At 42.3% G+C, this 26,816-nt stretch overlaps 1 protein-coding gene across 1 annotated transcript; it reads left to right on the top strand.

Annotated features, from left to right (window-relative positions):
* The first annotated feature begins 772 nt into the window (after positions 1 to 772).
* On the top strand, positions 773 to 26,652 carry LOC128337879 (protein eyes shut homolog). The gene is made up of 4 exons (XM_053279503.1): positions 773 to 1,100; positions 23,171 to 23,267; positions 23,727 to 23,834; positions 26,174 to 26,652. The coding sequence occupies exons 1-4, from the start codon at positions 773 to 775 to the stop codon at positions 26,364 to 26,366; spliced, it is 726 nt and encodes a 241-aa protein (XP_053135478.1). The 3' UTR covers positions 26,367 to 26,652.
* Positions 26,653 to 26,816: the final 164 nt, after the last annotated feature.

Below are 26,816 nucleotides of genomic sequence, written 5' to 3'. Positions count from 1 at the left end.
TGGGCAAGGGTCAAGAGAACAGGTTGTAGGATATACAGTCCAAAGTAGTTTGTCCACTTCCTCAGGAGTCACAAGCTGAAAATGATCCAATCTAACCCCATGAAAGGAGTTGCTGGACACTTCCACAATAGACTCTGCGGTAACTGTGGAATCCAGCTCAGCCCAAATTAAAAATATTTTTAATTAATTAAAAATTAATATATTTTTAAATATATATATCATATGTACATACATGCATACTTATATAAGCATTTAATAATGTTGTCCCAATTCATACTGAAGAGACTGCTGGCAATGAAGGAGCATGCAAGAGCTCAAGGCTTGCTTCTGTATGACCTACACAGCAGGCACAAGATAACTCAAATAGTCTGAGAACTGTTAAATTTAGTCATAGAAAGATAAAAGTCCTGACAGCAAGGATGTGAACTGCAAGTCAACATGATTAACAATTTTCAGCTGTCATTCTTTCACAACTATTCAATATCAGAGGTAACTGTCTCTCTGTTTCAGGACCTCTTTATTTTCCATTAAGCAAATACAGACAACAGTGCAAAGGGAAATATGGACAACAGTGCAAAGGGAACACATGCATAGAGAATGTATTTTATCCATGTGACACAATGTTGCTTATATTTTTAAACAAGCTTCCCTTCACTTTCTTACTGAAATATGGACTCCTTCGTTCCACCTGGCAGGGTTTTATTCTCACCTGTTGAAAAATATCCTGGAAAGCTTTAAGTTGGGACTTACAAAACACAATAATGGGGCAGATATGGGGGACAGCTATGTTACCGGTGAATGTGTTTTCACTTGGCTTCATTCTACCCTGTTTTTCTTTAGTTGTGTGTGTGCAGAAGGCTGGACAGGACAACAGTGCAGTGAAGATATAAATGAATGTGAATCTGAACCATGCTTGAATGGTGCCACCTGCTATGAGTCTACTGTCTACGGGCAATTTCTGTGTGTTTGTGCTCCATTTTATATTGGAAGAATTTGCCAGTATCGCTACAACCCATGTGATGCACCTTACAGTCCATGTACAAACAACTCTACTTGTTTGGCACAAGCTGATGGGAATCCATTGTGTATCTGTCAAAAAGGTAAGTATAATACCAAAACTGTTGCATGCTTGTCACATCTTGGAATATGGTCTATTTTGTTGCCAGCTGAAACATGATTAAACGATGCAAGTATAAAGCTTAAAGCAGTATATGTTCGAGTCCTAAAATCATTCATTGACATGTGTATTAGGCAGTTCGTGGTAAATGCTTTCAAAATTCTCCCTACCTGAGGCTCCCCTGGATTTTGAAGCTGTAAATTAAATGGCCTGGTTTCCAAAGCAGAACTAATACTTGGCTGACATATTGTATTGCAGATCCTTTAAGTATTTTGGAGACCTAATTAGTCAACATTTTTAGATCAATAAAAATACTATAGAAAGACTTCCAGGGAGGGCCCATTGAGCATTGTCCCAATGATCAGAAGATGAAAAAGCCAAATCTCTTTAATATTCAATTATCTGGACCTATTTGTGATCTTTGAAGGGCTTAGGCTGGCATACTCACGCGGAAATATCAATTCTATTCTTTACATCATGAGTAAAGTTCTAGCAAGGGTGAATGCGCTTTAAAAATATTGAAGGTCTTTCTCAGAGAAAGCCAGTGTTATTTTACTTCAGGACATGAGTGGTATTTGTCTTCTGTCACTGCTTGCAAGCAGAAATGAGCTATTTATTATTTGCTATTGATTAGTTAAATATCTGCAATTAGAAGTTCATAAGGTTAGTGTCAATTCACTAAGGAGTTCCTGTTTGCCCACATCAAAAACACAACACAGCAGAAAATATCCCGAAGTCTCCTCTGCACATTTTCCCAGTTAGCTTGGAAATGTGAGAAAGCTACCTTGTTTTGTTGTGGGGGTTTTTTAAGTGTTGTTTTCCAGCTCTGTATCAGATCATTTCCATGCACTATTGATTTATAATTTGTATCCCGAGCTAGACTGATTTGCATGACCAGCAGCAGCAAGTAGTTGCATTTAAATGTGCCTATTACTCTAGTACACATGCTACTAAATATCATTACCATAACAATATATTAGCACTAAATGTATATTTGTAGGTTTCCAATTAATATGCCAATTTACAAAACAGAAAAAAAATGTTCTGTTTTATAAATGAAAGAACTATATTCCCAGCACAAGATGTGATTGAGGATTTACATTATGATGTTTTCTGAATACTGTTCTGTGCAGATACTTTAGACGCTGTGAACTGATTGCAGCTGATGTTAATTTGTAATAATATTACTAACATTTTAAAAAAGTTAAACAACTTTAAGTAGCAGATAGATAATTTCCCCCCCAGTCTGTTTTCATTCCTTTTTGCTGGATCACATTTTATTAGCTGGAAACGTGGTCACAGCTGACCTCTACTTAATAAAGCAGTAATTTCCTACAATATCAGAGATGTTTCCCATTAGGGCCTGTTTAGATGTTCCCTCAAACCTTTACAAACAATCCAAACTATGGGATAGAGAACTTCGCTTACCTCATGGGAGATTGCTCGTCTCTCATTTTACCAAGTGCTAATTAGCAGATTTATGATGTAAAATGAGGTAAAATGAGGTAAATGAGGTAAATAAAAATGAGGTAAAATGCTTGTCTGTATAGATCCTTGGGAATGCTGTATGAGATGGAATGAGTCTAAGAGTTGCATGCATTCACAGCCTACAGTTCCCAACCATTAGATGCAGGGGTGTGTGACTAGGTTGGAGTGGGCCCAGAGACAAAATTTTAAAATGCCTTCTTCTAATTATTATTTTTTTTTAAAAAAAAAAAAATATTCAAGGAAGCTCGAGCGGGCGTTGAGTGGGGGAGACTTGTCTCCAGGGGGCCCCCCGAGGCAGGGGGGAATCTCCCCTTGCCCTATTATAGTTATGCCTCTGGTTAGATATGTTTCAATTGATTAGCAAATCTGCAATTATTTTTCACTTTCCCGAAATTAGTTGAATCTGTAAAGCTTTTTATCTGCTATCTTTAATTAGTGTGATTGTTGCTCAGTGAAAATGCTTTGTTAAGAGCATTCTGTCTGCTTGGAGTTATTTTGTGTGGATACGAAAAAAGGTCTTACACTAGGCTGCTCTCTCCACCTCCCTCTCCTTAGGTGGAATGTAATGTCCAGTGCCGGCTCAAGGGATTGGCCAGATTGGACTCAACAAGGGGCGCCGAGGGTTACTGGGTGCCGAGAAGCTTCACATTGGGGGTGGGGGGGTGGGGATGTTTGGTATCCGAGGCCTGTTTTGTTGAGTATCTGTGAAAGTGGGGTCATGGCGATTACAAACAACAGAGGGGATAGTGAGTCCCCTTGGAAAATGCCTCTTCTAATGCTAACCTGTCCATGTGCCTCGCCATTGATTGTTAACTGTGTACTCCACATGCTCATTGCTTTTTTAATAAATATCTGAATGTTTTTGCTGACACCAGTTGTTTCTAAACATTTGAGTATCCATGTGTCAGGCAATGAATCGAAGGCTTTCTTGTAGTCAATCCATGCAACACTTAGATTGGTTTTTCTTCTCTTGCAGTTTTCTAAAATCATTTTGTCAATCAGAAGCTGGTCTTTTGTGCCTCTGGTGTTCGGGCAATTTCCTTTCTGTTCAACAGGAAGCTGTTTGTTAGTTAATAAGTGTTGCATCACTTCATCTGCTATTATTCCAGTTAATAATTTGAACATGGTTGGCAGACAGGTTATCGGTCTATAATTACTTGGAACGGCACCTTTTGCTGGGTCTTTCATGATGAGATGAGTTTTCCCAGTTTTAAGCCATTGTTCAATATCACCACCTTTCATAATGTGATTGAACTGTTTTGATAGTTGTTTATGAAGGCTTGTTAGGTGTTTAAGCCAAAAGCCATGCAGTTCATCGTTGCCTGGCGCAGTCCAATTTTTAATTTTCTTTGCTCTTTCACTTATTAATTCTGGTGTTATTATTAGATCTTGCATTTGTTGGTTACGTTTTTTGACCTCTTTCATCCAGCCTGCTTTTTTATTATAATCTATTGGATTGTCCCATAATTTCCCCCAGAATTGCACTGTTTCTTCTTTATTTGGTGTTTCTAGGTTTCTTGCAGTTTCTCCTTCTATGCTTTGGTAGAAAAGTCTCTGATTCGACTGGAATTGGAGATTCTGCCTGTGTTGTGTAATTCTGGCTTCATATCTGCTAATCTTCTTTGACACTGCTGTTATTTGCTGCTTTATTATTTCCAGGACTTCTCTAATTTTCCTTGAATCTAGGTGGTATTTTTGGATCAGGTACTGTTTGGTGTTTTCATTTTTCAGCTTCTTGTCTTTCATATCTTTCAATTTACTGGCATCTGATCTAAGCCTGGAGATTTTATTTTCTAATCTAATCTTCCATTTAGGTGATGTACTGCTTTCTTTTTTGACAGGTCCACTGATCTTATATCCGAGCTCTTGTGTTGTTATTGTTGCTGCACTGTACATTAGTTGGTTTGTTTCTTGCAAATTCTTGGTTGTTATTTCTGCAAGTGCAGCATTGACATCTTCTTCTTCTTCTTCTTCTTCTTCTTCTTCTTCTTATTATTATTATTATTATTACATTTCTATCCTGCTGCTCCTCCAAGGAGCCCAGAGCGGTGTACTAAATAGTTGAGTTTCTCCTCACAATAACCCTGTGAAGTAGGTAAAGCTGAGAGAGCAGTGACTGGTCCAGAGTCACCCAGCTAGTCTCATGGCTGAATGGGGATTTGAACTCAGGTCTCCCTGGTCCTAGTCCAGCACTCCCCGGTCCTAGTCCAGCACTCTAACCACTACACCACTCTGGATCTCCACTACCCCCAAGGTAGCATTCTCAGAAATGCTACCAGTTCCACGCGCAAGTACAGTGAGACCGGCAGAGCTGAGGGGTTTCAATGCGTGGATGAGACTGTGGTGCCGGGAGGAGGAGTTTAGATTTGTTAGGCACTGGGACACATTTTGGGGCAAGCAAGGCCTGTGCAAAAGGGACGGGCTGCACTTGAACCAAGATGGAACCAGACTGCTGGCGCTTAAAATCAAAAAGGTTGCAGAGCAGCTTTTAAAATGACACTTGGGGAACAGCCGATGGGAGCTGGGCAGATCCTGTTTGGCAAAAGCCATCCTTTAAAGTGTGAGGCTGCAAAGAATGCAAATAAAACAGAAGGGGATGGAGCAAAACCACATAAAGAGCAGATGGGAGCCTGTGCCAGCAGGTCAAAGAGTCAAAAGAGTAGCATACATCAGGGGAGAGATTCAGCGTATAGGGGCTTGTATGCCAATGCCAGAAGCCTCCGAACCAAGATGGGTGAGCTGGAGTGCTTGGTTGCTAATGCAGAAATAGACATAGTGGGCATAACAGAAACATGGTGGAACAGTGAGAACCAGTGGGACACTGTTATCCCTGGGTATAAACTCTATAGAAAGGACAGGGAGGGGCGCCTTGGAGGAGGGGTAGCACTGTATGTTAAAGAAGGGATAGAATCTAATAAGCTAGAAAACCTAAGTGGACTGGAGTCCTCTACAGAAACCCTGTGGGTGACTATACAAGGTCGGAAAGGAAACGTGCTACTGGGGACGTGCTATCGCCCTCTGGATCAAAATGATGACAGTGACTGGGAGTTGCTGGAGGAAATCAGGGAGGCGTCAAGGAGAGGCAGGGCTGTAATAATGGGTGATTTCAACTACCCACACATAGACTGGGTAAATTCACATTCAAGTCAGGACAAAGAGGTCAAATTTCTAGATACGCTAAATGACTGTGCCCTAGAACAGTTGGTCATGGAACCAACCAGAGAGAAGGCGACCTTAGATCTAATTCTGAGTGACACCCAGGACCTGGTGCGTGATGTCAGTGTCATCGACCCTTTAGGGAACAGTGACCATAGTGCCATCAAATTCAGCATACATGCGGGGAGAGAGTCACCAAGGATGTCTAACACGGACATTTTGAATTTCAGAAGAGGAAACTTCTCCAAAGTTTCTGAGTTTCTCTGAGGAAACTCAGAAGAGGAAACTTCTCCAAAATGAGGAGTATGGTAAAAAAAAAGCTGAGGGGGGAAATCAGGAGAGTCACTTCGCTCCAGAGTGCATGGAGTTTACTCAGAACCACAATACTAGAAGCCCAGTTAGATTGTATACCCAAAAGGAGGAAAGGTACCACTAAGTCCAGGAGGATGCCAGCATGGCTAACGGGTACCGTCAAGGAAGCCATAAAAGGGAAGAAGACTTCCTTCCGAAATTGGAAGGCCTGTCCAAATGAAGAGAACAAAAAGGAACACAAACTCTGGCAAAAGAAATGCAAGGTGACAATAAGGGAGGCAAAAAGAGAGTTTGAGGAACATTTAGCCAAAAGTATCAAGGGGAATAACAAAAACTTCTTTAAGTACATCAGAAGCAGGAAACCTGCCAGGGAGGCGGTTGGGCCATTAGACAATGAGGGAGTGAAAGGGATTATTAAGGAGGATATGGAGGTTGCAGAGAAACTGAATGAGTTCTTTGCATCTGTCTTCACGGCAGAGGATACTGAGCATATACCTGTTCCTGAACCAGGCTTTTTAGGGATGGAGGCTAAAGAGCGGAGTCAGATAAAAGTGACAAGGGATGATGTTCTAAACTGTCTGGAAAAACTGAAAGCTAACAAATCACCAGGGCCGGATGGCATCCATCCAAGAGTCCTCAAAGAACTCAAATGTGAAATTGCCGACCTTCTTGCTAAAATATTTAACTTATCCCTGAAATCGGGCTCTGTACCAGAGGACTGGAGAGTGGCAAATGTAACACCGATTTTCAAAAAGGGATCCAGGGGAGATCCGGGAAATTACAGGCCGGTTAGCCTAACATCCGTTCCAGGCAAATTGATGGAAAGCATCCTCAAGGATAAAATTGTAAAGCACCTAGAAGAACAGGCCCTGCTTGGAGTGAGCCAGCATGGCTTCCGCAAAGGTAAATCTTGCCTCACCAACCTTTTGGACTTCTTTGAGAGTGTCAACAAGTGTGTGGATCAAGGTGATCCAGTTGACATAGTCTACCTGGAGTTCCAAAAAGCTTTTGACAAAGTTCCTCATCAAAGGCTCCTGAGGAAACTTAGCTGTCATGGGATAAAGGGACAAGTACATGTGTGGATTGCAAACTGGTTGAAAGACAGGAAACAGAGGGTAGGTATAAATGGAGAGTTTTCACAATGGAGGGAAGTAAGAAGTGGGGTCCCCCAGGGATCTGTACTGGGACCGGTGCTTTTTAATGTATTCATAAATGATCTAGAAGCAGGGGTAAGCAGCGACGTGGCCAAATTTGCAGATGATACCAAACTCTTCCGGGTAGTGAAATCTCAAACGGATTGTGAGCAGCTCCAAAAGGATCTCTCCAACCTGGGGGAGTGGGCGACAAATTGGCAAATGCAGTTCAGTGTTAGCAAGTGTAAAGTGATGCACATTGGGACGAAAAACCCCAACTTCAAGTATATGCCGATGGGATCCGAGCTGTCGGTGACGGACCAGGAGAGGGATCTTGGGGTTGTGGTTGACAGCTCGTTGAAAGTGTCGACTCAATGTGCGGCAGCTGTGAAAAAGGCAAATTCCATGCTAGGGATCATTAGGAAGGGGATTGAAAATAAAACGGCTAACATTTTAATGCCCTTATACAAAACTATGGTGTGACCACACTTGGAGTACTGCGTACAGTTCTGGTCACCACATCTGAAAAAGGACATTGTTGAACTGGAGAAGGTACAGAAAAGGGCAACCAAGATCATCAGGGGACTAGAGCACCTTTCCTATGAGGCAAGACTACAACACCTGGGGCTTTTTAGTTTAGAAAAAAGACGACTGCGGGGAGACATGATAGAGGTCTATAAAATCATGCATGGTGTGGAGAAAGTGGAGAGAGAGAGATTCTTTTCCCTCTCACACAACACTAGAACCAGGGGTCACTCCATGAAATTGATTGCCAGAAGGTCTAGGACCAACAAACGGAAGTACTTTTTCACACAACGCGTGATCCACTTGTGGAACGCTCTGCCTCAGGATGTGGTGACAGCCAACAACCTGGATGGCTTTAAGAGGGGTTTGGATGACTTCATGGAGCAGAGGTCTATCAATGGCTACTAGTCGGAGGGCTGTAGGCCACCTCCTGCCTCAAGGGCAGGGTGCCTCGGAGTACCAGTTGCAGGGGAGTAATGGCAGGTGAGAGGGCATGCCCTCAGCTCCTGACTGTAGGCTCCCAATTGGCATCTGGTGGGCCACTGTGCGAAACAGGATGCTGGACTAGATGGGCCTTGGGCCTGATCCAGCAGGGCTGTTCTTATGTACACCACACTGGCCACCGTTAGCAGAAATAGGGGGAGGGAAGGGTTAATCCCTTGCTTTCTGTGCCAGCCCTGCCTTCTTGTGGCACCAGCTGCCTCATTGGCTTTCCTGGAGTTTCATCCATCCCCTGTGCTCTTCCCCTGCTCTGAATTTGAATGCATATGCAGAGCAATATGCATACAAGGAAAAGCTGAGTTCCCAAAGCAAGTAAATTGTAAAGATTAAAAACTTATCGGGTTTGTGTGTATGTGTGTGAGAAATTTGTTCCCTTGCCTTAAGTCACTGTGTTTCTCTCTTTTCCCCCATATGGACGTGTGCATTTGAAAGCCTGTGTGTTTGTTTCTTCCCCACCTACCTCTTTCCCCATTTTGGAACTAATGTATAGTGTTTATATGTGTGTGAGAGATCCCCACCCCTCACCTCCCTGTAACACACAAACACAAACGCACACAAGCACTTTCTTCCCTGTCTTCATTTTCAGGTGCCAGGTATAAGCCAAAACTATTCTAATACAAACTTATAAGAAACCCTCCCCCACCCCAATGGTATGTTTTCTTGTGAGGAAATTAGTCACTACAAAAGGTATTAAAAGCTTTAAAAATAATGGAAGAAAAATGCTCTAACAAAATTGATCTGTTTTTGTTTGTTCCTGCCTTTTAGTCAATTATGTGCTTGTTTTTGAAGATAATAAACTGCTTATAGACTTAATCTGTTGTGTGTGTGTGTGTGTGTGTGTGTTTGTGTGTGTGTGTGTGTGTTTTATGTACTTGTCTTATATTATTAAAACATTTATATTCTGCTTCGTTTAGCAAAAAATTCTCAAAATGTTTACATAGCAAAATACACGAGAAAATGGTTCTCTACCCCAGTGTTTCTCCTTATAATATTTACTGACTGTTTTATTTTGCTTTGTTCTTGTAACAGTATATAAGCTTGTAGTGGACTAACATACTCCAACTTCTTGAAAGCAGCTTCACAAATTGTTAAAATGACCATTACACATTCCCCCCTCCTCCATCATCAAACATACATCTTTTTTATACTCTTTCTTCAAAATAAGGCTCTGCAAATCAGATCATAGGAAAGTCCCCTTAAAAGCTCTCTTGGCCTTGAAATGCTTATCTGTAAATCCCAAGAAATTGGGGTAACTCCATGTATTATTATTTTACATTTTATATCCCGCTCTTCCTCCAAGGAGCCCAGAGCAGTGTACTACATACTTAAGTTTCTCCTCACAACAACCCTGTGAAGTAGGTTAGGATGAGAGAGAAGTGACTGGCCCAGAGTCACCCAGCTAGTCTCATGGCTGAATGGAGATTTGAACACAGGTTTCCCCGGTTGTAGTCCAGCAGTCTAACCACTACACCATGCTGGCTCTCCATTTGTATGTCATTCTGTTGTCCTGTTTGGAATCAGATTGGTAGATATATATAAACCTAAACTGATAGCAAACTGGTGGCTTTTCTTTCTGCTTGATATATACTGTAGTCATTTTAAACTATAATCCCAGGCCTATCATTATTTCATTGCATGTTCAATTTTCCAGCAGAGTCTTTACACAACACTTGTACCATTATTTCTAGTGCAAGCTGCCATATGAAAACATGTGAGAAACCTCTCAGAAGTATGCATTGTATTATTTTCAGTGCTTCTCATTTTTTATGTCTGGAAGCATAGGGCTACCTCTGGCCATGGCTCAATTTGTTGTCCTTGTTCTACATATTTTGCCAGCCCTCAAAAGTCAAGTCCTTTATTACTTCTCATGTGTTATCCAGAGTCCTGGAGCAACTTTGATAAGTTTTTAGACCCCCTTTCTGAGGTGTGGTAGCTTTAAATTATAACTCCTGAGACTGCATGCTTGGGAATAAATGGCGTGTGTGTGTATGAGTGAGAGAGAGAGAGAGAGAGAGAGAGCACAAATGGGCAAATAGGGATAGGAACATTGCTAGGGTTGTATGTATGCATTTATCAGGTCACAGTAGTAGGCATATATATTAAACATGTTTCTGAGCTAGGGGAATATGAGTGTACAAGTAAGTGTGTGAAAATGTATGCATATATGAAGAGGATATAATATTATATGCATAGAAGGGAAAGAAAGGGCATTCTAAGAATCTTATTTTCTTCATGTCCTTACAGTTTTAGGCCCACTCCAACCTTGATCTTGCTTTGGCTACCACAGCTCATCATCCCCCTGGTCATAATATACCCCTAAAATTCACCCAGCTAAAAGCTGGGGGGAAAGAAAAGAAAGAAATGTGTGTAAAGAGACTACTCTTAGATCCACGTGATCCCTGTCCTGGGGGCACAGAGATGGGGGGGGGGGCAGGGGGAGACGACCACCAAGAAGAATGTGAGAAACATTAGCATTTAAACTGCACCAAGCATCTATGAGTTTTTGAAGATTTATTATTTTTATTTTTATTGTGCTGAAGGGGGGGTGGAGAGAGAGAAAGAGAAGGAATAATGTATTGGCATGAAGCACATCAGGATTAGTAGCCCAATCGAGGCAGCATGTGTGATCTAACAAGGAGGTTTGCGAGGGTAAACAGGGACTGGGGGGGGCTGCCGCACTATCCCTAGTAGCAGCAGCAAGGGCAGAGGGTAAATGCCTGACTTTTCTGGAGCGCAGTGCTTGGCCAGCGGCTCCCAACCTCCCCTTTCTCTCTCTGCCTGCTGCCTCTGTCTCTCAAAGTGTATGTAGTGCACAGATGGCTGTGCTGCAGGAGCAGTGGCAGCAGCAGTGGCAGCGGTATCATCATCAGGGGGCGGGGTTGGTGACATAAGATGCAGGGGTAGGGTTTGGGGCACGCATGCTTTGCATGTGCATTTCTTCTTAAAAGGGAGCAGGGGACTATTTTGGCCAAGGGTGCCAAAACCCCTTGACCTGGCATTGGTAATGTCTGATTTGGCTAAATACAACATTAATCTGTAGCCAGGATCTCCTTGAATGTGCCACCAATCCAGATAAGTCCTTGGAGTGCCATTTATGCAGAATGTAATACCATGTGCAAACTTGCCCATCCATGGATACATCCACACCTGTTATGTCTATGATCACATCAACTTTAAAAAAAGCACTATTACTGTAGCAGAAATTATTGCAAGTGGAACTGTACAGGTGGACCTCATCATTCACAGTTCCAACATCCATGGTTCCATGTATCCATGGCTGGGCAATGGACACCTGACTTTGGCATACCGGTAGAATATATGGTTAATTTTTGAGAATCTGCAGTATTGAGATGGCTCGAAATGACTTCAGAGGTCATTTCTGGTCACCGTATTGATGAGAGGAGCATTTTTTTTTGCTCATTTGGTTAAAATCTTTTATTTATTTATTATTTATTATTTTTATATTCAATTTCCATACCACCCTTCCAAAATGGCTCAGGGCGGTTTACACTTAAAACAGAACAATTAAAATCAGTTAACAATTAAACAAAGATTATAAAACACCATAAAACAATAATTAAACAATTAGAACAATTTTAAAAACCTGAAAAACCAGGTTACAAGATTAAAAGCCCTTTACAACAATTTAAAAACCCTGGAAAGGCAGGCCAAACAGATATATTTTAATGGCTCCCCTGAAGGCCAATAAAGAGTTCAGATAACAGATTTCTGCCAGGAGTGCATTTCACAGTCCAGGAGCGGCTACAAAGAAGGCCTCTGAGTCGCCACCAGATGTACTAGTGGTAACTGGAGACAGTCCTCCTCAGGTGACCTTAACGTGCGGTGGGGATCATGCAGAAGAAGGTGCTCTCTAAGGTAACCTGGACCTAAGCCATTCGGGGCTTTAAAGGTAATAACCAGCACTTTTAATTTTGCCCAGAAACATATCGGCAGCCAGTGCAACTGTTTCAGAACAGGCATATATGGTCTCCATGTTACCCTGGAGACCAATCTGGCTGTCTCATCTTGAACTAACTGAAGTTTCTGGACTACATACAAAGGCAGTCCCAAATATTCAAGCCTGGAAGTTACCAGCTGGTGCACCACTCTTTTTAAGGTTGTCCTCTTCAAGGAATGAATGCAGCTGTCGAATCAGCAGAAGCTGATAGAAAGCACTCCTGGCCATAGCCTCCACCTGATATACCAGGTGAGGCTTGGGTCCAGGAGTACTCCCAAGCCCCATACCTGCTCCTTCCAGGGGAGTGTAACCCCATCCTGCACAGGGAGATCTAACTCATCCCTCAGATTCTGAACCCCTACAATGAGCACCTCCATCTTGCTTGGATTGAGATACAATTTGTTATCCCTCATCCAGCCCATTACTGCCTATAGGCTGGCATTTAGGGAATGAACACCATTTCCTGATGATGCAGATGAAAAGGAGAAGTAGATTTGGCTGTCATCAGCATAATGATAACACCCAGCACCAAGAGCGAAGCCCAGAAGGCCTCAGTATGAGGCAGCCTAAGGAAACAGTTTCACCTTTGCAGGAGAGAACTGAGTGAATGGTTGAAATGGAGCCATAAGCAGGGACAGGTCTGTTGTATTTGATCTTTCTCCAGTGTAATTTTTCCCTGACCTGAGCTTTTCCAGTGAGTTGAAGGAAATACATAGCTGAGTTAGAAGAAATTTGGTGTGTTCTCACATGTTCAACAGTGGTGTCAGGAGAGGTGCTGTTGGAACCTTGAGAGGAATGTGAGAGTGACTAGTCTGAGGGGAAATAGCATATTTCAGCACATCAGCAAATATTGCTTCCCCAGGCTGTTCACACAGGTCGGTGGTAATCAGAAATCTCAGTATCTAAAGTATCAAACATACTAAATAAGTAAGAACTCAACAGAAACTAGGCCTAGGGGTGTTCAGAACCATTTCTATTCAAACCTGGCTCAAACAGAACCAGCCCAGTTTGACCAGTGCAGACTCACTGGACAAAAAAGGGGCGTCAGTCCAAGTTTCAGCTGAACCAGCCCTGGTTCTACGGAACACAAATGGCCTCTGTGCATGCGTGGAGGCCAGAACTAGGCCGCACTGGAGCACCAGTCCTAGTCCTGAGAGTTTGGAGGAACACCGCTGCAGCCTCGAACTCCACCTTCAGGTGCCCTCTCCCCACCACCACATTAAGATTTTGTTAAGGTAGGCAGGGTCCCCCTGCTTTGCTTCTAAAGGGGAACCCTCGCCGGATTCTCCTTTACAAGCAATGCCCCCTTGAACCCCTGAACCAGTTCTGCTCGTTTTGACACTTGGGCTGGTGGTCGGTTTGACTCGAATGGTTCAGTTCAACCGAACTGATGGAATTGCTTCTAAAGGGGAACCCTCGCCGGATTCTCCATTACAAGCAATGCCCCCTTGAACCCCTGAACCAGTTCTGCTCGGTTTGACACTTGGGCTGGTGGTCGGTTTGACTCGAATGGTTCAGTTCAACCGAACTGATGGAATTGGTTCCATGCACACCCCTAACTAGGCCTTGTTAATGGAACTGGCCCAGGGCTGTTTGGTCAGCACCCCAATGTTCAGGCTTTGTGGGGGAATTAGCTGTAAAACATGGTCAGCAGCATCAGTTTTAATTTGTGCATACATTTGGACTCAGTAAATGACTGGATTGAGAAAAGATTATAGTTTCAAAATTAAAATGGGGGGGGGGATACAGGAAAAGAACTGTTTGCTTAAAGCAATAAAAATATGTTACTAAGCAAATTAACTATGGTAAGACGTTTCTAGCTTTAAAGAGCAATAAAGTACGTTTCTACATAAATCAACTTCAATGAGGTGTTTTAGCTTAGAGTCCTAATTATGTGAGTTCCCAGGTGGGCAAGAGAAAGATGAGAGAGAGAGAGAGAGAGAGAGAGAGAGAGAGAGAGAGAGAGAGAGAGATGGGGTAGCTTGGATCTAAGAAAGGGATAATTGGGGGACCAAGAGTGAGGCAAGCGTTTACTTTCACCTGATCTGGATGATGGGACTTCTGGGCTGCAGAATATAGCTCCTCAGTATGGTGGGGAAGCAGGAAGGTTGTGGGGATTAGGAGAGGGAGAGGTGCCCATGAGAAGAATTTATCTGTGGGTCCAGCTTCCTACTGGTGTGAGACAAGCTGGATGAATTGGCACAAGGACTGATCCAGAAAGTGGTACAAAAAGCTGGACACTCCCGAGCGTGGTGGCAGGTGAGAAACCAATTGCCCAAGCTGGTAGTGATTTCAAGTAGGGGTGTGCACAAAATCACCTGGCCCAGTTTGGTTTGAGTTTGGTTTTGGCCTCCTTTGAAACCGCCCCCCCTCCATTTGGTTTGGTTCAGGGGGGTTCGCCAAACTTTTTTAAAAATTCTCTTTTTTAAAAACTTACCCCCTCCGGGTGGCTTCTCCAAGGTGGCGGGGGGGGGGGGGGGGTTCCACAGAGGTTTGGACTCGAGCCAGTTTGCACACCCCTAATTTCAAGCTCTATGTAGGTTGCAAGAGAGCATATGGAATATTCAGTGGAGTCTCAAGTATAGCATACAAGGGGGCACGAAGATCACTTGCTGGAGTCCCAGGTGACAAGACCAAAAGAGCACGAAGATTGCTTGTGGTTGGAATCTCCAGTGAGAGGCATGGGAGAGCACGTTGGGTCATGGAACTGGGGATATGTATATCCCAAAACATGCCCTGGGTGCACATTCCTATTGCTGATTAGAAGTGCCAAGGTGGGCTTGTATGGAATGCATTGTGTCTAATCCTTCTTCCTGGGTGTAACAATGTGGGGATTGCCTTTTGTGTGCAAGACTGATTGTGATTAAAATTAGAGTATGCAGGTGCACCAGAGAGTATCTGTGCCTGGACGGGCTCTCCAGTAATCCTATCAATAATTTCACTGGGTACACCTCTAGGTCTATGTCACTAACTCATCTTCTTTGTGATGGGGAAACCATTGCTTCACTACCTTATCTACTTTTCCTCCTGCTTGGCATAATCAGCTCATTAGCGTGTTGTTATCTCCTGTGAAAGGAGTGAGGGGAGTAAGGTGGTTCACTCCAAGTTTAGAGTGGCCTTGGATGCCAGTTAACTCACTATATTTAACTCTCAAGTCTACTTAGCTGGGCCTCCCACATAGGGAGAGGGGGTGTATCTGATCCCCGTTCCAACTTGCTTTGTTTGTAGCCAAATCTGGAGCAACTAGCCCACTACCAACTAAGTGACTTGTTCCCCATGTGTACTATAAACTAAGAGCTCACATTGCAGTGCAGCTCCTGAGCATATCCAAAGTGCAATCTCCAAGCCTGGAGATGCAGCTGCAGACAAGAAGGCTCCTGGGAGCTGGGCAGAATAAGCGTAGCTGCTAACATCCCCAGTCACTGATATTGTCCTTGATTCATCAAGAAAAAAGAAGTAGGTAGATAAGGATCTGCTTTCTCTGGTGCTCTGCAATGTCACTGGGATGACATCTACATAGCTTCCGGAAGAACAGTGTGTTAGTGTTCCCTGCTAACTTGACATGACCAATTTCTCTATTGAGCAATAATATTGAAAAGTGAAGCTCCACTCTGTAACCTTTCCTCCTTCCAAAAAACAAACAAAAAACAGCTAAGTGGGGAACCAAAATGGAAGCATTCATCAGCACATAGTGTTGAGATCTGCATCCTGATTTCAGTCACCTGCATGGAGTGTTCATTCAATGGGCCACTGAAGAGATGAAAGAATAAATGTAACATGCCTTTGTTTAAAAAGAACTGTGTGTCATAGAGGTAAACCTACCCTATTTTCTAAAGTTGTGGAGAATGAAATCTATTAGATAATATATATTGCTTTTCTCTTTCTCTTTCTGTGTTTGTACCAAAGATTGCACGCCTGCATGATAAGAATGGCATTACTTATTTTTATATTGTTCAGAAATAGCTTTTGGTCCTTTCTGAAGTCCCGCTTTAGATGAAAAGAACCTGGAGGGATGTCATTTCATGCTGAAGTACTGACTTGGAGATTATCTTCCTGTCATTGCTACTCAATAGCAATAAAACACGGCATCCTGACTCTGGGAGATCTTTTATCAGCATGTTTTTAGTTTATTCTGCCCAGACAGCCAATCCCAACTCTTCTTTCAGTTAGAGCAGCATCTTTCAAAATGAATGATTACTTGATCTTCAGAATGGGTGTGCACTGTTGGAACAGATTCATACAACAATGATAAGCACAGGATAGCTCCAGGTAGAATATGATTGTGTGAAATGACTATCACAGGGTTTTTAGTGATGGCAAGACCTCTTTAATCACTGAATGCCATACCACCCAGCCCTGGAGACAACTTTATAAAGGAGATAAGATTATGACATGGTAGCTGCTATCTTCAAACACTTGGTTGATATAGTCTTGAGATACTGAATCAACAAAAAACCTGAGTGCAGAATCCAGAGGAAAAAGTATGGTATGCAAGGACAATGCAGTGGAGTTGAATCAGGAGTATTAATGGTTTAATAAGACAGATATTATTTACAGAGAGGCAAGTGCAGTCTGCCTTCAGTGCTCTTGCTGCTGGCTGCCAGCCCCACCAGGACTGGAATAAAAGTAACTAAAGCACCATTCAAAAGCTGGCCTAGATCAAGGAATGGATTAACCAAAACAACCACATCCCTCCTTTCCCTCCAAATAAAAGACCAGTCCCTTCAAAATACTAACAAAATTCAGAACACAAAACTATGCACATAAAACAAAAACACAAATCAAATTTGTTCCACAGATTCATGACCAGCTACTGCTATGTCGTATAGTCCTGCAAATAGCTTGGAGCGTGACAACTGATCCTTCGTGAGTAACGTGAATGACACGGCTCAGGATCACATGGGCCTGGATGAGATGACTGGATATGGAGTCATCATCTGAGCTTCAAGTCTGATGTGTGCTCTGCACTGGCTTGAAATGAGATACATTTCTTGTGACTATATGATTACCCTGCTGGGCTGTGATCATGGTACCTTTTATCGGTATTATTTGATATGGTGCAGGATAAATGCACCATATGGTGCAGTGACAGCTTGTTCCAAGGCCGAAGGTGGTTCACTAGAACCATGTCACCAACTTTCAGTTATAGTATAGTGGCTCACCTGTGTCGATCAGTGTACTGTTTCATCTCTCTCTTTGCATGTTCATCACGTTGGCGTAAAATAGGGGCCTGACAGGGAGTGTCAAGTTGAGGCAGTTTTATCTGAACTTGTCTGCCAAGCATAGGAGTAGCTGGTGCCACATCGGTAGACAGGGGCACTCTTACCCCTGGACTTCAGAGCTGAAGCAGGGCCTCCACACACCTTGGGGGGCCCCAAATCCTCTTTCGTCTATACTGGGTGGTGTGGTCACTGCAAAGCACTGCTGGCTCACACTGCACCAGGTGGCTGAGTATGATTGTGACCTGTGTCAGGTGTTTTAGAGACAGAGGAGGGGATGGGGAAAGAAATATGTGGGATGGGAATATGTTGTGTTGCATGTTGAAATGTTTCTTCTAATGCACATCTGCATAAATAGACCTGTTTTATATCCTTACATTCCTGTGAGTTTCTGTTTGTGCCCTCAAGAACCCACATGGTAAAAATATTTAATGTGTCATGGTGTGTGTGGGTGTGGGTGTAAGGGAATGATACTTAACTTGTGGGGGAGGGGGGCTCTAAAGGCCTTTAGGTCCAGGCTCCAAAATTAGCTAGGTGCACCACTGCTGGTAGAGCAGTGGGGAGTAGGCCTGTAGCTGTGGAGGAAATGAAATAATTATTGTTTCAGATTGGCACCCTCTGCCGTGGCAATCTGGAGAACTTTCTTGAGTATCCTCATGAACCTCTCAATTTCCCCATTGGCCTGCAGCCAGTACAGTGTGATTTTTTAAAATGTTTGAAGTCTAGCCTGTGAATTGAGCAAACTGGGAGCTCTGAAAAGGTGGTCCATTGTCACTTTTGAGAACAGCTGGTATGTCATATGAAGATAAAAACTTACCCAATTTGGAGATTACAGTATTAGCCAAAGTGCTGGTAAGCATTTCTACCTCTGAAAAACAGCTATGACACTCTGATAGCTGAGAATGCGGGTGATCTGCAAGCTCTAGTAATGAAAGTCAGGAAGCACAGTGGGGGAAACGGGACTACGAATAAATGAACAGAAGTCTAAACAGGTACAGCAACCAGCCTCAGAATTGATAACGAAGACATTGAAGTGGTAGATAACTTCTGCCTTTTAGGATTGGCCATCAACAGTAAAGGATCCAGCAGTCAAGAAATACACTGCATACTAGCACTTGGTAGGGTTGCAATGAAGTCCTTGGAAAGGATATTTAGATGCCATGATGTGTCTATACCTGCAAAGATTAGAATCTTTCAGACAATGGTTTTCCCCGAGACACTCTATGGATGTGAAAGCTGGACTTTGGAGAAGCAAGATAGAAAAAGTATTGACGCTCTTGAAATTTGGTGCTGGAGAAGACGTTTGACAGAACATGGACAGCCAGGAAAACAAATAAATGGATCCTAGAACAAATCAATCCAGAATTTTCACTTGAGACACAAATGACCAGGCTCAAACTATCATACTTGGGACACATTATATGAAGACCCAGCTCCCTTGAAAGTCCATAATGCTGGGGAAAGCTGAAGGAAAGAGAAGAAGAGGATGACCAGCAGGAAGGTGAATGGACTCAATTATGACAGCAGTGAATACACCACTGTGATACCTTAAAGGCCAAGTTGAATACAGATCATCCTGGAGAGAATCTATCTATGTGGTTGCTAAGAGTCGACACCGACTTGATGGAACTTAATCAACCAATCAATCAATGACAACCAACAGATGCTTGCCATTGAGGAGATCACAGAAATCAACACTGACCTTCTCCCATGGTGAGGAAGGAAGAGGAGCAACTTGCAGTGGAGCTGAGTGACTCAGAGGAACCTCAGCCTGGCACAGAGAGCAAGATTGCACACATTGTACAGCAAGGGCATCAGTACTAGGAAACCATACTTAATCTCTTAACAATGCTTTGGTTTTCACTATACCTTGGTGACCTTCATGAGCCAAATCAATTGCATCGTTCCGTAGAGCCTGTGGAATAACCAGCTGAATGCCCCAAAGGCACAGTTCACTATCTGTGACAGTAAGTTCATTGCACACATTGGCAAAGAATTGAATGGTGGCGTGTGCCTCAGAAGTCAAATGTGCTTTATTATTCAAAAGTGCTTTCCATTGACCACTGTGAATGGTCTTAATGACAATCTGTAGGCAAGAGTCATCAAGTGTACCTGTTTCTATGTCCTGCAAAGAGAGAGCTTTGAGAAACTGTGTGGGAGAGAAGAAAGTTTATATGTGCCTCTGTCTTGGTTGTAGTGTCGTGATTAGAGGCTGTGCTGGAAATAAGATGCCTGGAAAAGTAATCAGCTGGATTTTCTTTATCTGAATGATAGATGACCCTCTAGTAATATCCCTGCATGTTAAGTATCCAGAGTTCAATACGCACTGGAGGTTGAAAGGATAGATTTGAAAGGATGGTTAAAGGGATGGAATATAGGTTTCAGAGGCTTGGGATCAGTTATGACAATGAAAGGACAGCCATAAATGTCTAAGTGAAAAAGAGAACATGCCCAGACATGTGCAAGTGCCTCCCACTCTGTTTGAGATTACCGTCATTCTGTGGATGAAAGAGCTTTGCTAGCATACACAACAGTAGAAATATGGCCCTGTTGATCTTCTTGTGTGAGGACAGCACTCAGGCCAACAGGGCTAGCATCCACCCAAAGTTCAGTGTTGGGGTCAAATTATGACATGATATCATCACTTGCAAGAGCATTCTTGAGCTCTATGAAAGCAGTTTGATGTTCAGCAGTAATGTGTATTGCCATTACTTTTTTGACTGAACATCAAACTGCTTTCACAGAGCTCAAGAATGACAAAAAATGTAATGGCAATACACAATGCTGCTGAACCCACTACTTACACTGAAGTTTATAGCCTATGGGGCCTTGCAAATTATTGTGGCAGATCCATCCCACCACTTGCCACAATATGTCAGATATTGTGGCAAGCAGTGGGATGGATGTGCCACAATAATTTGCAAGGCCCAAAAGGCTATAAACTTCAGTGTAAGTAGTGGGTTCAGAAGCATTGTGTGTTGCCATTACTTTTTTGAAGTCAGCAGAGATACCATCCTTGGAAATGATATAGCCAAAAACCCCTCCAAGGTGTTTTTTTTAAAAAAATATTATTTGCTCTTGTAGTGACCAGCCTCTCCACCCCCTAAAGAGTTAACAGGGAGTGAACCCTTGTCTTGACTGACATGCTGGTGAACTCCAAGGCAGCCAATCAGTACACCAGGTGGGTGGGACCTAGAGAGTGGTTGTGGGGAATTCTGGAAACAAGAAGGACAGTCTTTGTTGGAGAGAAGCGCGTGCAGAAAGGCTTAGTGAGGAACAATGGAGTTTGCTCCTTCATGGTTGAAGTCAGCATGGAGGTTTCTCTCATGAAATAACTCTGTAGATCCTTGAAAGATAGGAGGGCAGAAAGCTTGAATTCTCATCTGGAGTTTGGTGAGTTCAAGGAAAGGAAGCCTGAGTTTTGGCTTTGGCAAGATTAATTTAGGGAAAAGTTTGTTTAGTCAGATTTTGCATTAGAAACTTATTTAGTTCATTTGGGTGCATTTTCTATTATGGTTTACCTGTAATGTAATTAAAATAGGAAACATTAGCCTATGCCCATCCTACCTAGGGTGTTGCAAAAGACTCTAAAAACATGTAAGCATGCATTAATTAAGACAACCTATTTTTGTAACCCTACTGAGTATTCTTAACTGTATCTTAAAGCTAGAAGCCTCAGATGGAAACAGTCTGTAGTAACTGAATAAAACTGGCGGGTTTTTAAAGTTCTTTTCTTTCTACAAGCCTCTCCGAATTGGTTTTTAACTCAGGAAAAGGGGGGGGGGGTTCTGGTGCAAACACGTCCTCAGATGTTCAGCAGCTATCAGTTTTCTCACCATATGTAGGCTTATTGTACTTATCCAATAACAAAATAATGAGAGTTTTCCCTGGGATTCCATCCCAAGCCCGGGGAGGTTCAAGCTCTGTCGATAAGATGGCTGGTGGTGGCAGCATTTTGAACCTACCAATATTACAGGATACCTGGTTAGGAGAAGCGTAAACAGGCAGCTCAACAGGGATGATTCAGCATTTTGTTCCCTCACGGGAGCTTGCTCTGAAACAAAGGCTTTAATCCACTACAGCTCTGGTTAAGAGTCAGATTCTCCTCCTGCAGGTGCTGTAAGACAAGAGTCATATTCCTCTTGTGTGGTGCCAAACACCAAAATATCATTCCTGATATTAAGCACACCTGGGAATGCAGCTAGCACTTCCGAAATATTCTGAAATATTTTGGAAGCAGAAGAAATGCCAAAACTGAGATGTTTGTAGCTGTGAAGGCCCACATGCATTGAAAATGTGGGGTAGGGACATCAGCGTGCTTGATTATATCAAGTTCTTCCAAGTGCTCCAACTTTTCTTCAAACAGTTTCCTAATATGGAAAGGAATACATCTATGTGGCAGAGCAACTGGTTGAACAGTTTCATCAATGTCAAGTTTTACTTGCTTCCTTTTCAACTTGCTGTATGAGTTATCTTCCTCAGGAAGATCAGCCTGAAGAGCATTTGCCTTCCCATGACCCTGCTGGCAAGGAAACAAAGTAATCTGTGAGGACCTGCAGGCTCTTGCATAGTGGTTCTTTTACCCCACAGTCATGCCAAGTGGTGCCCCTGCAGGGCAAATACCCTTGTGGGGATAAGATCCACCACAGTTGTAACAAACTCATTGGGCCATCTGCTCAGGCACATACTACATGGTTGAAAATGCATGGGTAACTTGAGAAAGTGTTGGCTGCTTATAACTAGAGTGTCTCTGAAAATTTTGTACAGTTTCTAATTGTGGGGCATGGCTGCCTTGCTCAATCAGTTGGGCATGTTGTTCAGACATTTCATTTGCTCAAGCAGTGCCCAGTATTTTGGTGAGAGTCATCTGGGGTTTATGTAGAATTTCTTTGCCGAAGCTTGGCTGAAGAACATCCTTGTATTATCTGTCTTTGTGAATGTACAGGACTGTGCAAGGTGACAAAGACAGGTGTGATATGCATCAGTACTTTATCCTTCCTTTTGACTGGCTTGTTGGAACATATACTGCTGGAACATATACTATTTGCTGGAACATATACTATTTGAAGTAGCTACTTTATCTCCTCAGATTCTGGCCTTCTGGGCTTCCCTCTGACAATATCCATATCAAGTATTATCTATGTCCTATTTAAAGAAGCAATGCACTATTACTTCTTCTTTGAGTTGCTTCCACATGGTCTGTGCACCATTGTCATCCTATGAAATAAGTGCATGTGAAAGCAAAATCCCATCCACTGACCCTTTCCAAGATGAATATTACCTTAATTAAAATGAAGATTGACCTTTATGCACATCCATTTCTAGCTATCCTTTGCCTCACAGAAAGGAACATATATTTATGGGGAAGGAGAAATATCCATTCTGACTCTAGTAGATCACTATTGAAATGATAGATTAAAAGTCATCGTACAGCAGGTTTTCTTTGCTTTTGGAGATAGCATCCCCCTTTTTGATGAAGCATTTCCCAGCCTTTAAGACAGGCTACAATTCCCCAGTAGATTTAACCAGATGATCATTTCATGCATTCAGACCTATCTGTGCCCCTGTGTTAAAGCATTATTAGATATGTGATATTCTCCAAGGGAAAGCATTGCCCGTTAAGGCTGAAGAATAAAAATGCTTCAAGCATTTTCAAGTTCCATTTAGAAGCCATTCACCTGGGCCTTTGTTATCACTGATCCTGACATTCAAACTGAGTAGTGGAGATCACTGATCCATACCTGTTTCATCTATCTTTCAGGATTTGAAGGTACTTACTGTGAAACTGACACCAATGAATGCATCTCCAGCCCATGTAAGAATCAAGGTCACTGTGTGGATGGGGTTAACAGTTACAGGTGAGGAAAAGAGCCCTAAGAAACAGCTGTCAGTTTTGACATAGGGACTATTTCAGACAAAGGCAATGAATTACAGCTGGCTACATTATATCTGATCGTGGAGGCTGTTAGTTCAGTTCTGCAAGTACCTAGTATGTTTATGTCTAAAATCATTAAAATTAAGTAGTCTGCCACAATTGTTCCCTTACATATCTCAATATTAGAAGTTGACATGCTGACTGAATGTACTTGACAAAATCCTGTTGAAATTAAAGGACAAGTTAGGCATATATAACCTAAAATCCTTTTAATTTCACCTGGACTCGTTTGAGCAAATTTAGTCAGGATGTCAGCCATAAACCTTTTTAAAATACTGCAGTAAACAAAACAAGTATGAATGGACGTTTACTCCCCTCCTCCTTTCCTTTCCTCATGTTAAAAGATTATGCACAGCTCACTAGATGTCATCCTTCTCTCCAGGTGCTACTGCAGAGATGGCTTTTCTGGGACATGGTGTGAAGTGGAGATTAATGAGTGCCTATCAAGTCCCTGTGCAAACAGTGGAACATGCATAGACCTTACAAACAGGTTTGTGAGTACTATAATTTTTATTTTTATTTATTTTTTTAAGAAAAAGATCTGCCTTTCTATTGATGCTGCTGATGCAGTGCAGGTAGGGCTGTCTGAAAGCAAGTAGGTAGCCTATACTAACTGGAAAATGTTGCCTTTCCCCTGCACCACACATATATTTATGTGGTGGCTTTTAAAAGGGATTGTGGCTTTAAATAGGGGGAGGGGACTAACCAATTCATGGAGGATAGATCTTGCAATAGGGATGAGCCATGATCAGCTAAATGGAATTCCAGATTCAAAGGCAGGATACCTCTGAATACCACATGCTGGGAACAATTACTCGGGGAGGGCTGTTGCTTTGATGCCCTGCTTCTGGGCTTTCTAGAGATATTTGGTCAGTTAATTTTGAAAACAGGTTGCTGGACTAGATAGACACTTGAATTAGTCCAGCAGGGCTCTTCTACTGTTATGCACTCTTGTTACATACTTGTCTGCACTACAAAGATAGCTAAGTGCACTCACATACATTAGAGAGAAAGGGATACTCTCCATGGCTTATTTCCAACTTCCTCAATGCAGTAGATTTCATGGCTTTTGAAAGAGTTGGACAAATACATCGCAGGCAGGCATATCAATTGGCTATTGGCCATGAAAAGCAAATATGAAATCTCCATAGTCTGAGCCAGTGTGCTTGTGATTCCCAGAGACGAGGGATAAGCTGCCAGGATAGCAGCTATCACCATTGTGCCCTGCTTGAGAGTTTCCTGAAGACATCTAGATGACCACTGTGAGAATCAGAGGAATAAAGCAATCTGTCTGATTCCTTGGTCTGATTCGCAAGACATTGGTTGGACTTCCTAATATGATAAAAAATAAGCATCTTTCAGAAACAACCGATGAACAGTATTGTGCAAGCTTGCAAACCTTGTGACCCCTCCCCTGAAGCTAAACGCAGCCCACCAGACATACATTATGGCCTGCCAGGAGTCTGACAACCTGTTTTTGTAGTCTGAAGCTGGCATCAAAAACAGATTAGTTTATTTTGAACCGCTGGTAAGCTGTCATAATGGCTGTTGGGTTATATGCTTGGCTTTGTGGGGCATGTTGTGTACAGGCTTTTATGACACTGAGTACAGTTCAAAGATTTGGAATTTAAATATGCTTAATGATCTTTCCCCCACCCCACCTATCAGATTGTACTCATTCTGTCTAGCTTTATGTCAGAATTACACTTTCCATGGATATCTGAAGGGGAACAAGTCAAATCCTCCGAATAGATCTAAGAATGGAAGAAATAACTTATAAGTATTTTTTAAATGTTGTAAATGTCTTAACCATGCAAACACCCTGTAGTATATATAGGTAAAACATCAAATTTACTACAAAAGAATAATATCAAACTCCGAGAACACAGATGTAACTTCCCAATTAGAAATTGAGATGACTTTCAAGGTTTTTCAACAGGTCAGCAATATTTTATATTTATCAGGTGGAGCTTGAATCTGTGATGAGTGATCAGTAGCTGACATTCTCTGCAGCCCTACAAGGATGGAGCAAGAGCTCCTTGCAAGGAGCTGGTGAACAAGCTGTGCTAAAAGCTCTTCTCATCGCATGAGAGCAGGGCGATGTGAATGTGATTTTCACATCTCCCCTCCTCATAAAAGCCCTTATCATTGCCAGGAATATATCCATGAGGGCTGCATAAATAACCCAGGTCAGGGTCATATCCCTGACAATGAAAATGATTTTGGGGGGTAGGGGAGAAAAGCTAAAATACTGTCTTCATCCCCCTCCCTGTGCATTGTACTGTGAGGCAAGCCTTGAGCTGAGCTAGCTTGTTGACTCTTGGGTGGGTGGAGCAAGAGCTGTGGAGGCTCTTCACATAGGGCTGTGAAGAATGTCAGCCAATACAGTTTAGAGAAGGAGTAGCATAGAACTCTTTAGTTTAGCCTGATCCTTGCTCCCTTAATTTGTTGAGTGAGGTTTTCCATTATTAAATTATCCTAGAAGTGTTTGGCCCACATTGCAATACTGGGATCCTATGGACCTTTCAGTTGGCCACTGTTGCAACTCTTTCTGCAGCTACAGAATACAAAATTAAGTCTGCATGTAAGGTACCCTGCTAGTATATCCAGGACAAATTTTGCCTTATATTTTTTTGTCAGTTTTTTTAAAGTCCAAAAATTCCCATATGGATGGACAGGACCAAAGCATATGTATGAGCATCCCAGTTTCTTGATAACCACTTGCATATTTTAAGCCTGACACCTAGTTGTAGTGGATATCTTCATGATCTTGTATAGGGTGATATTGCTTGTTATCCACAGAAGTGTTTCTTTTCCATATCATAATAGGTTTCTTTGCAACTGTCTGCCGGGCTACTATGGGTTGCTCTGTGAGCTAGATGTAAATGAATGTGAATCTCTTCCTTGCTTGCATGGAGGAAGCTGTTTTAACAAACCTGGAGGCTACCAGTGTATCTGTGTTCCTGGCTTCACAGGTATAGTATCAGATAGAACATTGTGGAAGTACATTGTTATATCTTGAGTTTGCATACACAAGAGTTGCCTTTGCATCAAGGATGAGCAAAAGAGGTCACATATATATTGGAAAACAAATCAATGTCCCCCCAGTGATTCTTGGATCCGCATCTTGTTAAGTACCTCTGGACCTTATTTACGTCAGTTCTGATTTATTGGTTTTTTACCGATCCAGATATTTAGCTGAATTACATTAAAAGAGAGGTTACACAGTGCAGAGCAAAAATCAATATTTTGTGAATTCAGCCAAGAAAAAAATAATTATTAGTATAGCTACTGAGTAAATTACACAAATGCATATATCACAAACCCCTTTTCAGTTGTGTTAATTTTTATCACAGTTTGGATGCCTAGTGAATTAACATAAATCCTGACCATGTAAAATAAATCTGAATCTGGCACTTATAAAAACAAAACTCCTTTACATCTGAATTTCTAATTATTGACTGTCTGACTT

This window comes from Hemicordylus capensis, chromosome 1, assembly GCF_027244095.1.
Source record: "Hemicordylus capensis ecotype Gifberg chromosome 1, rHemCap1.1.pri, whole genome shotgun sequence".
In the NCBI taxonomy this organism is placed as follows: Eukaryota; Metazoa; Chordata; class Lepidosauria; order Squamata; family Cordylidae; genus Hemicordylus; species Hemicordylus capensis.
Note: the sequence above shows the minus strand (reverse complement) of the source record. Positions and strands in the feature narration are given on the sequence as shown.